At 39.3% G+C, this 16,979-nt stretch overlaps 1 protein-coding gene across 1 annotated transcript in view; it reads right to left on the bottom strand.

Annotated features, from left to right (window-relative positions):
* Positions 1–16,979, bottom strand: part of LOC144014937 (MAM and LDL-receptor class A domain-containing protein 1) — a 30,536-nt gene that overhangs the window by 6,393 nt on the left and 7,164 nt on the right. Inside the window, exons 2-24 of the mRNA XM_077515235.1 lie at positions 13,604–13,723; positions 13,455–13,507; positions 13,281–13,355; positions 10,887–11,101; positions 10,708–10,789; positions 9,457–9,594; positions 9,111–9,367; positions 8,957–9,041; positions 8,387–8,428; positions 8,111–8,245; positions 7,777–8,033; positions 7,575–7,659; positions 7,363–7,476; positions 7,133–7,270; positions 5,531–5,787; positions 4,904–4,988; positions 4,613–4,807; positions 4,401–4,538; positions 2,974–3,230; positions 2,317–2,401; positions 2,026–2,220; positions 1,814–1,951; positions 388–644 (exon numbers count right to left, since the gene is read on the bottom strand). Coding sequence (XP_077371361.1) covers positions 388–644; positions 1,814–1,951; positions 2,026–2,220; positions 2,317–2,401; positions 2,974–3,230; positions 4,401–4,538; positions 4,613–4,807; positions 4,904–4,988; positions 5,531–5,787; positions 7,133–7,270; positions 7,363–7,476; positions 7,575–7,659; positions 7,777–8,033; positions 8,111–8,245; positions 8,387–8,428; positions 8,957–9,041; positions 9,111–9,367; positions 9,457–9,594; positions 10,708–10,789; positions 10,887–11,101; positions 13,281–13,355; positions 13,455–13,507; positions 13,604–13,680 — 3,360 coding nt within the window. The 5' untranslated portion in view covers positions 13,681–13,723. The remainder of the gene's footprint in view (positions 1–387; positions 645–1,813; positions 1,952–2,025; positions 2,221–2,316; positions 2,402–2,973; positions 3,231–4,400; positions 4,539–4,612; positions 4,808–4,903; positions 4,989–5,530; positions 5,788–7,132; positions 7,271–7,362; positions 7,477–7,574; positions 7,660–7,776; positions 8,034–8,110; positions 8,246–8,386; positions 8,429–8,956; positions 9,042–9,110; positions 9,368–9,456; positions 9,595–10,707; positions 10,790–10,886; positions 11,102–13,280; positions 13,356–13,454; positions 13,508–13,603; positions 13,724–16,979) is intronic.

Below are 16,979 nucleotides of genomic sequence, written 5' to 3'. Positions count from 1 at the left end.
CAGAATATTGTGTTCTATTGCTATAAAAGCATGGAACCTGTCAAAAGAAAGATTAAAGTCTCTTCTTTCATCAGTTTCCGTTTTGCAGCAATTAGCATTAGAAGAGAGTTAAGTTTAATCAGTTTTCACAAATCTTTTCAAAATTGTAAGTAATTGAGCTTTTTTTTCTAGATGGCCCTGGTTGATCTCCTTTGCTCTGCTGCCACCTGCTGGCCGTTTGTGTAATAACTACCATTTCTGCAACCGTTCTTTGCAGTTGAGAGGCTGCATCAAAGCCTTCTGTATGCTCTAGCATTAAAAAAACAAACGTATAAATATGTCTTTGGGACACTTAGAACATAAAAAAAACGTATTTACACGTTATTGGGAGCAAATGAGTTAATATACCTGGAAATCTCCTTTGACAGTCAAATCCACTTGCGCCAAATGCCACATATTCCCTTGATCGTTCCTCTTCCTCCAAATAGCATCCGCTTTTTTGTCCTGCAGCAAATAGAGATGGAGGCCCATCGTATCGGCCGAGCCGTACATATGGTACCAGAACTGCAGACACTGAGGACCGGAGGCGGAACATTCGGAACTGATGAGACGGGCTGTGTCTCCGAGTGACGCGCTGTTGGCTTCAATGTAAAGATAGTGGCCATCTGGATTAGGACACAAAGAGTTTCATTAGTTGGAAATGAATTCATTGCAAGTTGGAAAAATTCAATCACATGAGTGAGAATGAGTCTTTTACTTTTAATATACATTTTTCTTCCAAATGGAAGTACAGATACTAACATTAGGTATAAATTTCCTTAATATTGGAAAGTTTAGCATTCTAGGTTTATTTCGCAGTAATGAAATGAAAGAATATTTTTGTAGTTAGGGGCAGGGTGGCCATCGGGAATTTCGGGAGTTTCCCGAACAGCCAGTACATTTTTGTGCCGGTTGCACTGCTGCCGTCCCCCAAATCCCCGGCCAAGAATTCCATTGTGGGACGTACTGGGAGCAAAATTTGGCACGGGAAAATATTTGGTGGACATGGTTGGGGGTGTGGTTGCACTGACTGGCATTAGTGATTACTATTTATCATTTGTCTACATGTGCGACAGGGTGCGGGGGGGTGGACAACTTGCCCGAAAATGAATCGGCTGTTTGGGGAACTGACAACATTAAGCTTCCATTGATGAATGTTTTCTTGGGCCAAATTTTGTCCTCAGATGTTTTATCTTTTATAATTATCTTCTACCATCATATCAAACAAATTCGAAGTTATTTAACTTTAATTTAATAAAATTTCATTTAATTTGTCTATTTTCTGTTTTATCTGAGTAGTCATTTCATGTTCTTATAAAAACAATTACTATGCTCTACTTTTATTATAATTATTGTATTAGTCCTTCCAATATTTTTATGAAACTCATGTTGCAAATAGGCATATAATGTAAAGCTTCAGTTTTAAATACACTTCAATTTTGCATCATGAATTTCTTAGAATTTCAATTCTACTTCCTTCCATTTGAATTTCAATTGCAAATGTCTTCAAGTTTGCAACCTCATTTCAAATTCATAATGAAGAATTGAATTGGAATTTAGGGGTCATTCTCAATTCAGTTCTGAATTTTGCCCTGCCCTGGTATACAATTTATATAAAAGATAAAGAATTGTGTTCTCAACAAGGTGAGACTCACTCAAAACGAAAGAACGAAGCTGGGACCTAAAAATGTGCCAGAGTTCAACCTGTCATTGACATCTGTCATCATCTTAAATATCTTTCTAGCCTAATTAACAAAGTGAAACTTCACAGTGGATGAGTCAGAATGTTAATTACCTTCTGTGGTGTGGTCTGAAGAGGGCCCGGTGCCAAATGTTGGGGTTGAGCCATTGTGTCTTGTCCAATCAAATGCATCAGCAACGAGCTGTTTCCACTGGCAAAGATCGTTCTCAAAATTACAGTTGAGTTGGCACACTGGAAAGTCAGAAACGTTATTCACAGTAAATCATTGAGGGTCGAAAAAGTCATGTCCAAAGTCCGCTCTGTACCTGAGTGTGATGGTCTGTGTGCATCTTCAGTCAAATTGTTATTTATGATTATATCCGTTGTTGCTACAGCAACAGGAGGCACTGTGGCATTTGCAACAGGTGGCCGATCTGTCACATTGGCTGCGGGAAGTTCTGGAACTGCAGTCGCGTTTCCTTCAGGTTTGGGAGGGGGTGTCGTCACCACACCACTTAGCTCTGAAATTAGAAGTTAAGATTGGGATTGAAATGAGTTTCATATGTACAATCATTTAACCAAGAAACACATTTGTAGTCCTTGTGCGTTTTTCAAACCTGAGCATTGTCCATTGTGAAGTGTTACATCGTCTATGGCGACATCAGATTCTTCATTGGAACCTCTTCGGCCCTCAATAATGATCTAAGGAGGGGGAATATGAGTTTTTTTTTTCTTTTCTTATTTGCTAAACAGTTGCCCAGTTATCCTTATTTCAGCCTTGCAACATTATTGGCTTCTGTTAACTCATTCACTCGCCGCCATTTTCACATTTCGCAATCCCGTTCGCTCCCGGTTGTTTTACTGGATTTTGACTGATTTTGCAAGGCCCACAGAATATTGTGTTCTATTGCTATAAAAGCTTGGAACCTGTCAAAAGAAAGATTAAAGTCTCTTCTTTCATCAGTTTCCGTTTTGCAGCAATTAGCATTAGAAGAGAGTTAAGTTTCATCAGTTTTCACAAATCTTTTCAAAATTGTAAGTAATTGAGCTTTTTTTCTACATGGCCCTGGTTGATCTCCTTTGCTCTGCTGCCACCTGCTGGCCGTTTGTGTAATAACTACCATTTCTGCAACCGTTCTTTGCAGTTGAGAGGCTGCATCAAAGCCTTCTGTATGCTCTAGCATTTAAAAAAAAACGTATAAATATGTCTTTGGGACACTTAGAACATAAAAAAACGTATTTACACGTTATTGGGAGCAAATGAGTTAATATACCTGGAAATCTCCTTTGACAGTCAAATCCACTTGCGCCAAATGCCACATATTCCCTTGATCGTTCCTCTTCCTCCAAATAGCATCCGCTTTTTTGTCCTGCAGCAAATAGAGATGGAGGCCCATCGTATCGGCCGAGCCGTACATATGGTACCAGAACTGCAGACACTGAGGACCGGAGGCGGAACATTCGGAACTGATGAGACGGGCTGTGTCTCCGAGTGACGCGCTGTTGGCTTCAATGTAAAGATAGTGGCCATCTGGATTAGGACACAAAGAGTTTCATTAGTTGGAAATGAATTCATTGCAAGTTGGAAAAATTCAATCACATGAGTGAGAATGAGTCTTTTACTTTTAATATACATTTTTCTTCCAAATGGAAGTACAGATACTAACATTAGGTATAAATTTCCTTAATATTGGAAAGTTTAGCATTCTAGGTTTATTTCACAGTCATGAAATGAAAGAATATTTTTGTAGTTAGGGGCAGGGTGGCCATCGGGAATTTCGGGAGTTTCCCGAACAGCCAGTACATTTTTGTGCCGGTTGCACTGCTGCCGTCCCGCAAATCCCCGGCCAAGAATTCCATTGTGGGACGTACTGGGAGCAAAATTTGGCACGGGAAAATATTTGGTGGACATGGTTGGGGGTGTGGTTGCACTGACTGGCATTAGTGATTACTATTTATCATTTGTCTACATGTGCGACAGGGTGCGGGGGGGTGGACAACTTGCCCGAAAATGAATCGGCTGTTTGGGGAACTCACAACATTAAGCTTCCATTGATGAATGTTTTCTTGGGCCAAATTTTGTCCTCAGATGTTTTATCTTTTATAATTATCTTCTACCATCATATCAAACAAATTCGAAGTTATTTAACTTTAATTTAATAAAATTTCATTTAATTTGTCTATTTTCTGTTTTATCTGAGTAGTCATTTCATGTTCTTATAAAAACAATTACTATGCTCTACTTTTATTATAATTATTGTATTAGTCCTTCCAATATTTTTATGAAACTCATGTTGCAAATGGGCATATAATGTAAAGCTTCAGTTTTAAATACACTTCAATTTTGCATCATGAATTTCTTAGAATTTCAATTGTACTTCCTTCCATTTGAATTTCAATTGCAAATGTGCTTCAAGTTTGCAACCTCATTTCAAATTCATAATGAAGAATTGAATTGGAATTTAGGGGTCATTCTCAATTCAGTTCTGAATTTTGCCCTGCCCTGGTATACAATTTATATAAAAGATAAAGAATTGTGTTCTCAACAAGGTGAGACTCACTCAAAACGAAAGAACGAAGCTGGGACCTAAAAATGTGCCAGAGTTCAACCTGTCATTGACATCTGTCATCATCTTAAATATCTTTCTAGCCTAATTAACAAAGTGAAACTTCACAGTGGATGAGTCAGAATGTTAATTACCTTCTGTGGTGTGGTCTGAAGAGGGCCCGGTGCCAAATGTTGGGGTTGAGCCATTGTGTCTTGTCCAATCAAATGCATCAGCAACGAGCTGTTTCCACTGGCAAAGATCGTTCTCAAAATTACAGTTGAGTTGGCACACTGGAAAGTCAGAAACGTTATTCACAGTAAATCATTGAGGGTCGAAAAAGTCATGTCCAAAGTCCGCTCTGTACCTGAGTGTGATGGTCTGTGTGCATCTTCAGTCAAATTGTTATTTATGATTATATTCGTTGTTGCTACAGCAACAGGAGGCACTGTGGCATTTGCAACAGGTGGCCGATCTGTCACATTGGCTGCGGGAAGTTCTGGAACTGCAGTCGCGTTTCCTTCAGGTTTGGGAGGGGGTGTCGTCACCACACCACTTAGCTCTGAAATTAGAAGTTAAGATTGGGATTGAAATGAGTTTCATATGTACAATCATTTAACCAAGAAACACATTTGTAGTCCTTGTGCATTTTTCAAACCTGAGCATTGTACATTGTGAAGTGTTACATCGTCTATGGCGACATCAGATTCTTCATTGGAACCTCTTCGGCCCTCAATAATGATCTAAGGAGGGGGGATATGAGTTGGTTTTTTTTCTTTTCTTATTTGCTAAACAGTTGCCCAGTTATCCTTATTTCAGCCTTGCAACATTATTGGCTTCTGTTAACTCATTCACTCCCAGCCATTTTCACATTTCGCAATCCCGTTCGATCTCGGTTGTTTTACTGGATTTTGACTGATTTTGCAAGGCCCACAGAATATTGTGTTCAATTGCTATAAAAGCTTGGAACCTATCAAAAGAAAGATTAAAGTCTCTTCTTTCATCAGTTTCCGTTTTGCAGCAATTAGCATTAGAAGAGAGTTAAGTTTCATCAGTTTTCACAAATCTATTCAAAATTGTAAGTAATTGAGCTTTTTTTTCTAGATGGCCCTGGTTGATCTCCTTTGCTCTGCTGCCACCTGCTGGCCGTTTGTAATAACTACCATTTCTGCAACCGTTCTTTGCAGTTGAGAGGCTGCATCAAAGCCTTCTGCATGCTTTAGCATAAAAACAAAACAAAAAAAAACGTATTTACACGTTATTGGGAGCAAATTAGTTAATATACCTGGAAATCTCCTTTGACAGTCAAATCCACTTGCGCCAAATGCCACATATTCCCTTGATCGTTCCTCTTCCTCCAAATAGCCTCCGCTTTTTGGTCCTGCAGCAAATAGAGATGGAGGCCCATCGTATCGGCCGAGCCGTACATATGGTACCAGAACTGCAGACACTGAGGACCGGAGGCGGAACATTCGGAACTGATGAGACGGGCTGTGTCTCCGAGTGACGCGCTGTTGGCTTCAATGTAAAGATAGTGGCCATCTGGATTAGGACACAAGAGTTTCATTAGTTAGCGCCTCATAATATTTATTAAAAATGTGCTCTTACATGTAATGTTCCAACTATAATGCTGTCCTTGAATATCTGTTATATCTTATGACAGATGGAGCAGGTTTCATTTCTGTCAGAGGTGCATCAGCACAACAAAACAAGTTTGTATGAATATTTTGTCAACATTTTTTTTTTAAATAACAAAGTAAAACCACATAAAAAAAAAAATACTTTGTCTTAAAAAAAAAACAGTAATAGTGTCAAAGATAAACAGTTGTGTGTCCTACTTGGAAGTTGATACCAAACAGCATGCCTTACATTGATATCAATCGGACATGCTTCTTACGTACCGTATACTATAAGGTGCACCTAAAAGCCTTCAATTTTTTCAAAAGCTGACCGTGCGCCTTATATAGGGATCAATATTGAGCCACAACAGGTCTCGCTGTCAAGACGCTATCGGTGACCCTGCACGATCGGTGACGCGCATGCGCAGAAGATCCCGCCATCTTGGATCGCTAACTACGGCATCCCCACTAGAACAAAATACCTTTATATGCCTGCGTGATAGTGCGCGTTCGTAAAAACATGTTACATCATTGAAAAAAAAATCTTACATTCTTGATGCATTATAAAGAAACTATTTTAATTCTACAGGTTTTCAAGACGAACGTTTTACTTTTGATCCCATTACATTCCTAGTAGGGTGTTAAAAAAAATCGATTCGGCAATATATCGCGATATTACATCGCGCAATTCTCGAATCGATTCAATAGGCGGCCAAATCGATTTTTAAACATCCATATTTGATGGAAAAATATTCACCAAAACATCTTAGGATTCACACCTGAAGCATGAAAGAATGTTTTATGAACGTAACATTAAGCCTTAATATTTTTATTTTAATGCTGTTCAAACATGAAACAGATTACAACCTCTATAAGACTGAAGATTCAGATAAATAAATAATACATTTCATACAAATCTTACACTGTACATGTTTACTGATTAGTATTTTCTAAATTTAAATTAAAAAAAAAATTGCAACAATCGACTTATGAATTCGTATCGGGATTAATCGGTATCGAATCGAATTGTGACCTATGAATCGTGATGCGAATCGAATCGTCAGATACTCGGCAATTCACACCCCTAATTGCTAGTGAGTCTTCATTGTTATAATTTACGTTTAGTCTTCAGTATTTTTATTGTCTTTAGAATATTTCAAATATGTCATTCATTGAAGGTGCGCCTTATAGTCGTGAAAATACGGTAATCAATTTCCAGTCTAACGACGTGTTCCTCATTAGTATGGATGAGTCAGAAGGTTAATTACGTCCTGTGGTGTGATCTGAAGATGGCCCCGTCATCAGTGTAGGTGTTGAGCCACTTTGTCTGGTCCAGTCAAATACATCAGCAACCAGCTGATTCCACTGGCATAGATCGTTCTCAAAATTACAGTTGACTTGGCACACTGAAAAGTCAGAAATGCTACATTATTGACAATAAATCCAAACACAAGGGTTAAAAAAATAAATAAATAAATTGGCAGATCAATGACCGTACCTGACTGTGGTCTGTTCTCTGCATTTCCCGTGTCATCATTTTCAGTAACCGGATGTCCTGTGACATTTGCCACAGGTGGCCAAGTTGTAACAGGGAATCGATCTGTAACATTGACTGCAGGATTGGACAATACAAGTTTAATGAGTTACAAACTGTTGACCTTTAAACCAGGAAACATATTTGTTCTATATACTACTATTTATCTTTCACACCTGAACAATGGCCATGGTAAAGCGTTACATCATCTATGGCGACATCAGATTCTTTATTGGAGCCCCTGCGTCCCTCTACGATGATCTTAGGAAGGAAAAACAACCGATTGTTTTTTTTGGTTTAAAAAAAAAATCTTTTAACTGCTTGTGTTCTATTTTTGTAAAGTCTCCGATGTGGAATTGTGGAATAGATGTGGCTGACCTGGAAAGCTCCAGTGATTGTCAGGTCCACCTGAGCCAAGTGCCACATATTTCCTTGATCGTTCCTCTTCCTCCAAATAGCATCCGCTTTTTTGTCCTGCAGCAAATAGAGATGGAGGCCCATCGTATCGGCCGAGCCGTACATATGGTACCAGAACTGCAGACACTGAGGACCGGAGGCGGAACATTCGGAACTGATGAGACGGGCTGTGTCTCCGAGTGACGCGCTGTTGGCTTCGATGTAGAGGTAATGACCATCTGGAGGAGAGAAAATAAAAGGTCAATGTTGTCTAATAAGTTATTCATATTACTCCTTTATGTATCCAAGGTCAAACCTCCAGTGTGGTCAGAGGAGGGTCCTGTCATCAGGGTCGGCGTTGAACCGCTTTGCCGTGTCCAGTCAAAAGCATCTGTGATCATCTGATTCCAGCTGCAGACATTTCTGTCAAAGCTACAATTCAAGCTACAAACTGCAAAGGAAACAAAAGGAACAGGAGCGCAATTTGCAACTTCAATTACTCCTCGAAAATGCAATTTCATTTTGCCCTGAACATAATTTTACCAAAAGCAGAGCGAACTGGACCATAAAGTTTTGCTTCCTTTGCACTAACCTTGGTCTGAGGGAAGGATTTCTGCTCCACTTCCCAGATTACCTAAAGAAAGCGTTGCATTTCATTAAACAACATTAAAACCATACATACTGGCATTTTAATGTAACGCTACAAGATGCATTCTTATATTAACTCATTTACCCCCAAAAACGTATAAATACGTTCTATTTTAAATATTACCATACTCCCAAAGATGTAATTATATGTTTTGGCTTTGATGCAACCTCTGAACTGGAGAGAATGCTTGAAGCAGTGGTAGTTATTACAAAAACGGCCAGCAGATGGCAGCAGAGTATAAGAGATCAAAAAGCTCTTTTCCCCACTATTTTAAACAGATTTGTGAATAATGATGAAACTTAGCCATGTTCTAATGCTAACTGATGCAAAATGGAAACAGCTAGAAATACACTTTTTTTTTCCTGATGAAAGAAGAGACTTTAATCTTTCTTTTGGTAGGTTCCATGCTTTTATAGCAATAGGACACAATATGCTATGGGCCTTGCAAAATCAGTCAAAATCCAGTAAAACAGCGAAAATGTCCTTGGAGCGAATGAGTTAATCACTGCTTACTTGAGCAAGAGCCGAACTGGACGGAAATGTCGTCTATTGCCACATCTGATAGTACATTGGAGCCTCTGATTCCCTCCATGATGATCTGAAAGGGCGAATATGGGGACAATAACCAACTTGTATAGAAATAAATCACACATTAGCCGAGGCTAACCTGAAAAGGGCTGGAGACGTTGACGTCAACTTTTCCTAGATGCCATTCTTGCCCATGGTTGTTTATCATAGACCAAATCTTGGTAGCTTTATTTCCTTGCAGCAGGTACATATTCAGGGCCATGGCTGTGGCAGAGCCATACATATGGTACCAGAAGTTCAGGCAGACTGGGCCACTGTATTGACACTCGGCGCTCAACAGACGAGCTGGATCTCCTTGGGCTACACTGTCGCCCTCAATGTATAAATAGAATCCCGCTATTGGGACAATCACACGGATTGGGGTCAGTACGGAGTCATGAAAAGTGGATATAATCAGGTAGTATGATCATGACGTTAGTTTTTACCCCCAGTCGTGTGGTCGTGGTTTGGCCCACTTGCGTTTGTTGGGGTGGCACCGGAATATCTTGTCCAATCAAAGGTGTCCTGTATGAGTTGCTGCCACCCACACAGATTTTTCTCAAAGTCGCAGTTTATGGGACACACTATTACGGGGAAAAAAACGGTTAGGAATTGAAGAATTGAATTTCAAGGTGGGAATATCACATTTCAAATAAAACTTGAGAAAAGTTTTACTTAATACTACGGAGCCCCGAAGGTAACATGGTAGGAAAAAATAAATAAATTGCGTAAACACCTCGCAAACATCTTTGCGTTCCCTCGCAAAGATTGCAAGGCAACGGCTCGCAAAAAACTTTGCGTTCTCGCGCGAACGCAAAGTTGTTGTTTTTTTTTCTACCATGTCACCTTAGGGGCTCCGTATAATACAGATCATACATTTTATGCAATAAATAAAATATAGTTTCGTGTGTTTTCCTCCATCACCGGAACCGCTAATAACCGGGTCAGTATTGATGGACCGATCAGTCCGTCACTGACAGACTCCCATTTCACTGATGACTGACGGCATTAGTTTAGTGCGCCGTTTCTGTATTTTACGTCAGGCATGTTGTTGGACAGCTAAGGATTCCTATGAGCGTGTATTGAGTCCATTCGGCCGTTTGCGGAAGTTACAACGGTGTGCTCCTTCTACAAGGCGACATTAGTGAGGAAGGAAGCGAATATAACTAGAACAGACATGATTGAGCGGATCGAGTGAGTTCTTGAAGCTTGTAAATTGCAACAGTACGGAGCCCCTAAGGTGACATGGTAGAAAAAAAAAAAACTTTGCGTGCCCTCGCAACGCAATCTTTTCGTTAGAACGCAAAGTTGTTTTGCGAGGGAACGCGAAGTTGTTTTTTTCGCCTACCATGTCACCTTCGCTGCGCCGTAAACACTTCCGGGTCATCTTCCATGTGAACAAAAGCGACGTGTAAACAAAGCAGTGGAAAAATACATGCTCCATCCGAGTCGCTTTGGGAAAGCTTTCCCACTGTTTTGTTTCATGTTTACAAACGTTCCATCCTTGTCGCTTTGTGATTTAAATCTATAAACACTGAGTTACAATCCTTGTCCTTTTATATGAAAATCACTTTATGAAGTTTTGATTGATTGATGAAATACAAAACACTCTAAAATGGATCTTTGGTTCCAGTAGTACTGGCTGGTAACTGACCAGTGTTTTCAAAGTACTGGGCCTAACATGTATAATCACTCACCGCACGAGCCTCTTCTTACTCCGATGCTGTTAAATGTGACCGGATTCTCCAAGGACCCCGTTCGGACTACTTCAAGAACAACCTTGTTAAAGACAATATTGACATTGACTTGCATATTAACATACGATAAACGTTTTTTGTTTTTTTTCAGATTCATCGTTATAAACTGTTCTTCTTACCTTTGACCCAGACTCAATAATGTTTAGCGGCACAAACACCTGTCGCCAAGAATCTCGTGCCAGCGCAGGCGAGGTCCAGATTTCTACTAGACCAGCACTGCTTTTGAGCAAAGCTCGAAGTTGTAAAGCATCAGGAGGGACCAAGTACCAGAACTCGAGACAGGCTTCACCTTGAGCCAGTGCACCACTTTCGATTAGATCCACCGTTAGATCATCTGGAGGTGAAATGTCAGTAAGACGATCTATAAATGTTTTTTTTGCCACATTATAATGGAATGGCCAAGTTTTTATCTATTGCAGCACATATCACCCTGACCTCCCCAGTTTAGACAAGCTTTAGAGCTTTCACTCCTGAGTTAAAGCTTTCACTCCAAACAGTTCAACAGTTAAAGTTAAAGCTTTCAACTTTAACTTCTGAGTTAAAGCTTTAACTATGTAGTTAACCAGTTCAATTTAAAGCATCCGTTTTTAACTCTTCTGAATTTAAAGCTTGAAAGCTTTACCTCTTGAGTTAAAGCTTTAACTCTGCTGTTAAACTCAACTCAACTTTTAAACTCAATTTATAAAGCGCTTGAAGAACAGGCGTTGTTGTATACAAAGTGCTGTGCATAAACAAACATCAGTTTTGCGGTAAACAAGAACAAAACAAACATTTTGAAGTGTAAATACAGGTTTTTGTTTTTTTGTTTTACAAGTAAATACATTTTACATCAGTAAATAAATAAGAAGTAGTGAATAAATAGATACATAAATAAGTAGACTAAACATCAAACTCATACACACCACAAAACACCAAAAACAAGTGACCCCGGGTTTTCACCGGATGCGGTTGCGGTGCGGTTGCGGTGCGGTGCGTCTTGACTGCGTGCTCCGGACGGGTCAATTTTTTTGTCAATCCACACCGGCTCCGCACAGCTGCGGTCCGGCAGCTCCGTCGCCGCCCACTTCCCAACGTGTCTCGCGGGACCGCGCGCGCGCGATCATGTGGCATTTCACAACGACAAACATACAGAAAGTCTGTGCTCAACAGAGAAGCAGAAAGAGAGGTGGACTTCTTTTGATTTAACCTTTTCTTCTTCTTCTGCTAGGAGATTCCATGCAGCATCCTTTTTTTGGTTGTCCTTGTAAAGTATATTAATAACGAGAGTCGGGTCAGTGCGGGTCCACTCTTTATTTCTGTCTTCCGCGTCCGGCTGCCGCTCAGTACGGCAAGCGAGACGGGCACAACAAGCAATCGCGAACATCAAACTCACAATACATTACAGTCCTTATAAAAAGGATGTGCCGTGTCATATATTATTTTGTGGTTTTCCACCTCCAATATAAACCTCTCCTTGTCCATGTTCGCTGGTGTCTAAACCGTGAATGAGCACATGGCCCGGCGACGCCCACGTCACGTTTTGCTGAAAAACTTGCGAAATAGGAGCTGGCGAGTGTTTTATTCTGAAAGGTAACCGGAAATTTATTTTGAAACTGCCTCGGTCTTCCTGTCCCGCTCGATGTGTTTTGTGCTAGCTTGCCATTTGCCGGAGGCCTACCGCTGCGGCGTCCGGCAAAAATAGAAAATAGGTCTATCCTTGCGGCAGGCTTGCGGCACGCCGCAGGCCTTCCGCAGTCGACACGCAACGCATCCGCAAGCGGTGTAAACTGCACCATTCGAATGAATGGAATCTAATTGCTTGTGTCGCCGGACCGCACCGCAACCGCACTGCAACCGCATCCGGTGAAAACCCGGGGTCATGGTGCGCCAAAAGCCAAAGAATACAGACGTGTTTTAAAAGAGGATAACGAGGGGGACCGCCTAATATTTAGTGGAAGGTCGTTCCAAAGGGAGTGACCGGCAACAGCAAAGGCTCGATCTCCTCTCAGCCTCCGCTTAGCCCTCGGTACCTCCGATTGTGTTTGGTCTGCTGACCTGAGGCACCGGGCAGGTGTGAAGGGTGCAAGAGCGCAGCCAGATAAGGTTGGGCAAGACCATTGAGAGATTTGAAAACAAATTGAAGAATCTTAAAGTGGATTCTAAATTTCACGGGCAGCCAGTGAAGAGAGGCCAGGATAGGGGTTATGTGTTCCCTCTTCCGGGCACCAGTACGGTGACGAGCAGCAGCATTTTGGACAAGCTGGAGACGCTGCAGGAAGGACTGGCTGATTCCAAAATAAATGTAAATAAATAAACAAAGAGTTAACTAAAAAGTTAAAGCGTTAAAGCTTTATCTCTTGAGTTCAAGCTTTAACTTAGGAGTTAAAACTTTAACTTTGACAGCACTTTTACTATTTAAGTTAAAAAATAGTGGTGCAAATAACTTTAAACAGTTAAATATTTGTGACATCCCCCACATACTGAAGTAAAAATGATTATGTCATCACATTTAGTCCCAGATTGATCGTTCTTACTTGATCTGTGGTGACTCTTTGTCCAGTCGCACACTGTGTTGCCTTGTTTTCCAAATGAACATTGCGTAACATATTCTGTCAAATATTAGATAAAGATTTATGCACTGCACATCTCAAATTGTCTTTTTTTTTTTTTGGTGTATGTTTCGAAAAGCAATAGTAATGACCTCGTACCTGAATCTCTTCTCCAGTCGGGTAGTTTAATGGCTGAAATGTCATTTTCCGCCCTAATGAAATTGGGGAATATTAGAGCATTTTGACAAATCGCCGTTTTCCAAAAACGCACCAGCCTAAGCGGAAGACGGTGACGTTTCCTTTATTACCTGCATTGCGTTCCAGTCTGAGTTAGAAAGAGTAGAGTCGCAGTGACCAACAAATCCGCGCAGGAGCCTCCAAGCATGGCTGATCCCGTTAACGCCAGCTCTTCTCTTGCTCTTGTTGATCTTTCGAACGGATGATGAGGAGTGAATTGTTTGTGAGGGAACGCAGATGAATGAATGTGCCAGGACAGAGTGGGGAGGCTCGCTTGTGTCACTGCGGAAAGAACTTTGGGCGTAAGGTTTTTATAGACCACCGCTGAACCGGGTAACCATTGCGGTGGGTGGAGACAACAGGTTAAAAACAAAGGATTGGATCTGTGACAAAGAAAAAAAAAGTTCTTTGACCGACGACCGCAGCAACATAGTTACAGGAAATGGCAACAGATAAGGTCAGCGTTTTAGTGTTGTCAGGCCATAAAGAAACGGAGGTGAATAAATGCTTGAAACAAAAACGTAATAATGAAGCGAAGTAGGTCAGTTCCAAGAAAGTATACAAATCTTGTGCTTTCTAAAGAGCTCATCAAATGCTAATACAGTTTTCCCTCGTTTCCCGCTACGGTTAGCTAAGTTCCAAAAAATACCCGCAATCAATAAAATCCGCAAAGTAGTTAGTTTATATTTTATATTTATGATAAATGTTTTAAGGCTCACCACACAGTTTATACACTTTTTCCACATTAATGCATTTACATTTTCTCACATTTCTCTCGTTTAAACATTCTCAACGTTCAAACCTTCAGAAATTTTATAAAATAGGTACATTACTGTAAAAAAAAAAAAAAAAAAAAAAAATCTGCGAAACCACAAAATATATATCATATAGCGAGGGAACACTGTATTTGCCTCTAGATTAAAAAAAAAAAAAAAAAAAGCTTTAGACAAATTCTTAGAGTTTTCTACTTTAAACAAAGATTTAAGACTGGATATCGTCTCACTGATTTATTTGAGGTTTAACTCTTCTTTTTTTTGCGGTGGCTCATTCAGGAAACTTTGAGAATCTGATCAATAGGGCAGGGTTAAAAAAAACAATCGATTTGAATCGATTTTCCTTTTCACAGCCAAATATTGATTCATAAAAACAATAAATCGGTCATTTAATACGTCTTTTTCCATAAATTTATGTGAATATAGAATTTTTCTGGAGCTGACACACCTCATATACTAAAGAAAAAAAAATCACTTATCACTTGATGGTCATTGATTTTTGTGAGGTTGCATTGAGATATATTTTCATGTCAAAGATGAATAAATATTCAAATTCATCAAACCTGTCCAAAAATGTAAATTATTTGAGCCATTAATATAGTTAAAGGGATACTTGACTCAGTGAACAATTTTCAGCAGTGAAAAGTTAATAATTTGTCCAGAATGAATTTGATGATTTCATTATTTTTCATGGACAATTAATACCTTTAAAAAGTAAATTTTCTACTTGCTGTCGACTGATGATGACATCACCTGTGCTGAGGAAGTAGGTAACGGCCAATCACGGCTCACCTGTTTTCTGGGTTTGGTCAGTAAACTAAGCCATGATTGGTCGTTACCTACTTCCTCAGCACAGGTGATGTCATCATCAGTCGACAGCAAGTAGAAAAAATACTTTTTAAAGGTATTAATTGTACATGAAAAATAATGATGTTACCACTTTAATTCTAGACAAAATATTAACTTTTTGCTGCTAAAAATGGGTTGAAAATGAGTCAAGTATCCCTTTAACTTAGATCAGAGGTGTCCAAACTACGGCCCGGGGGCAATTTGCGGCCCGCCGTCCATTTTTTTGTGGCCTGCGGCATATGCTAAAAATGACATTTGACTCAGTTCAAATAAAATAAAAACAAAAATGTTTGGAGATGGTCAAAGTAAGAAGGGAGGGTGTCGAAAAACACTATTGCTATTAAAGGTTATTTTAGTTAACTAAAACTAACGAAAAAACAAAAATTCAAAAAACAGTTTTGTTAACGAAATAAAATAAAAACAAAGATGCTTTTTAAAAAAAAAGAAACCTGAAACTACATTTTATGTTTACAAAACTAACTAAAATAAAACTAATTATTGCAAAAATGTCCTTTGTTTTAGTCTTTGGTAATTAATTTAATGCATGAGCCTTTGGGGATGATTTTAAATGTGATTTTTAGTTGATTTATTTTGATATAAACCAGAATAATGACATCGGGCCCATGGTGTTTTTTAAATATTGTGCACGAGTAATACACATTAAAAAAAAAAAACAACCTAAAACTAATACTGAAACTAACTAAACCAAAACTTAGCATTTATTAAAGAACTAAAACTAATAAAAAAAACTAACACGACCACCCTGAAAACCAATTAAAACTAACTAAATTTAAATAAAATAAAAACTAAAATTAAAAATTCCAAAACTAAACTATAAAAACCCTACTGCCACATTACAAATAAAATGGTTTTTATATTGTAGTATTTTTCGAAATATGCAAGAGCACAAATAAATTATTTGCACAATTTTTAGGACTAAACACAATTTCTCTTCATAACATTATGTGGCCCTTGCGTGCTTCTGATTTTCTGTATGTGGCCTTCAAATGAAAAAGTTTGGACACCCCTGGCTTAGATAATCCATGTTCCCGGATAAGTACACATGCAGCCATGTTATTGTCCTGATAATGGTTAAAAAAAAGAAGAAGAAGACCTCAAGTGCTGTATGACAGAGAATATTTCGTGTATCGCGATGAGCCTCCGCAGGTGGGAAGACAGATAAGAGAGACATCCACCTTTTACATTCCAGAAGCCCAGCCAGTATATGTCAACAGAAAGATCAGCCCAAAAACAAACATTAGAAGTGACCAGCTGAAGAGAAACTCTTTGTTAAGCAGCTGCTATCACTGCCCTACATCTCAAGTATGAGTCACGAGACGCTTTATAACACTTTGACGGCAATGCAATCAATCTGCTGTTATCTAATAAGAAATCAACGCACGAAAGCACCCACGGAGATGAAAATGACAAAATGAGTGATAAAGTTTTTTGTTGAAACTTTATAACGGTATAACTGACGTCACGAGATATGTGCGCTCGCATTACGGAAGCTTTTAGCACCGCTACATTCAAATATGTCTTCTCAATTTGGTTAATGTTTTGTCATGCTTGATTATTCATTTGCTTTGTGTTGCACATACAGTACGCGCTAAAGCATCACTCGAGCAAATTGTGAAAATGCCAATATCGTAATACGTACTGTAGGATTACTGGAAAGGGTTTGCCTTCTGATGATAAGGCCTCAAGTGTGTAACACGTAACCAGGGTTAGTATAGTTGTGGAATTTTTCATTTTAGTTCGTTTTATTTTATTTTGATTTTTTTTTTTGTTTTTTTGTGTTAGTTATAATTAGTTTTCAGGGTGA

The sequence above is a fragment of the Festucalex cinctus genome, chromosome 1, assembly GCF_051991245.1.
Source record: "Festucalex cinctus isolate MCC-2025b chromosome 1, RoL_Fcin_1.0, whole genome shotgun sequence".
NCBI classification, from domain to species: domain Eukaryota; kingdom Metazoa; phylum Chordata; class Actinopteri; order Syngnathiformes; family Syngnathidae; genus Festucalex; species Festucalex cinctus.
This window is presented reverse-complemented; position numbering and strand designations above follow the sequence as displayed.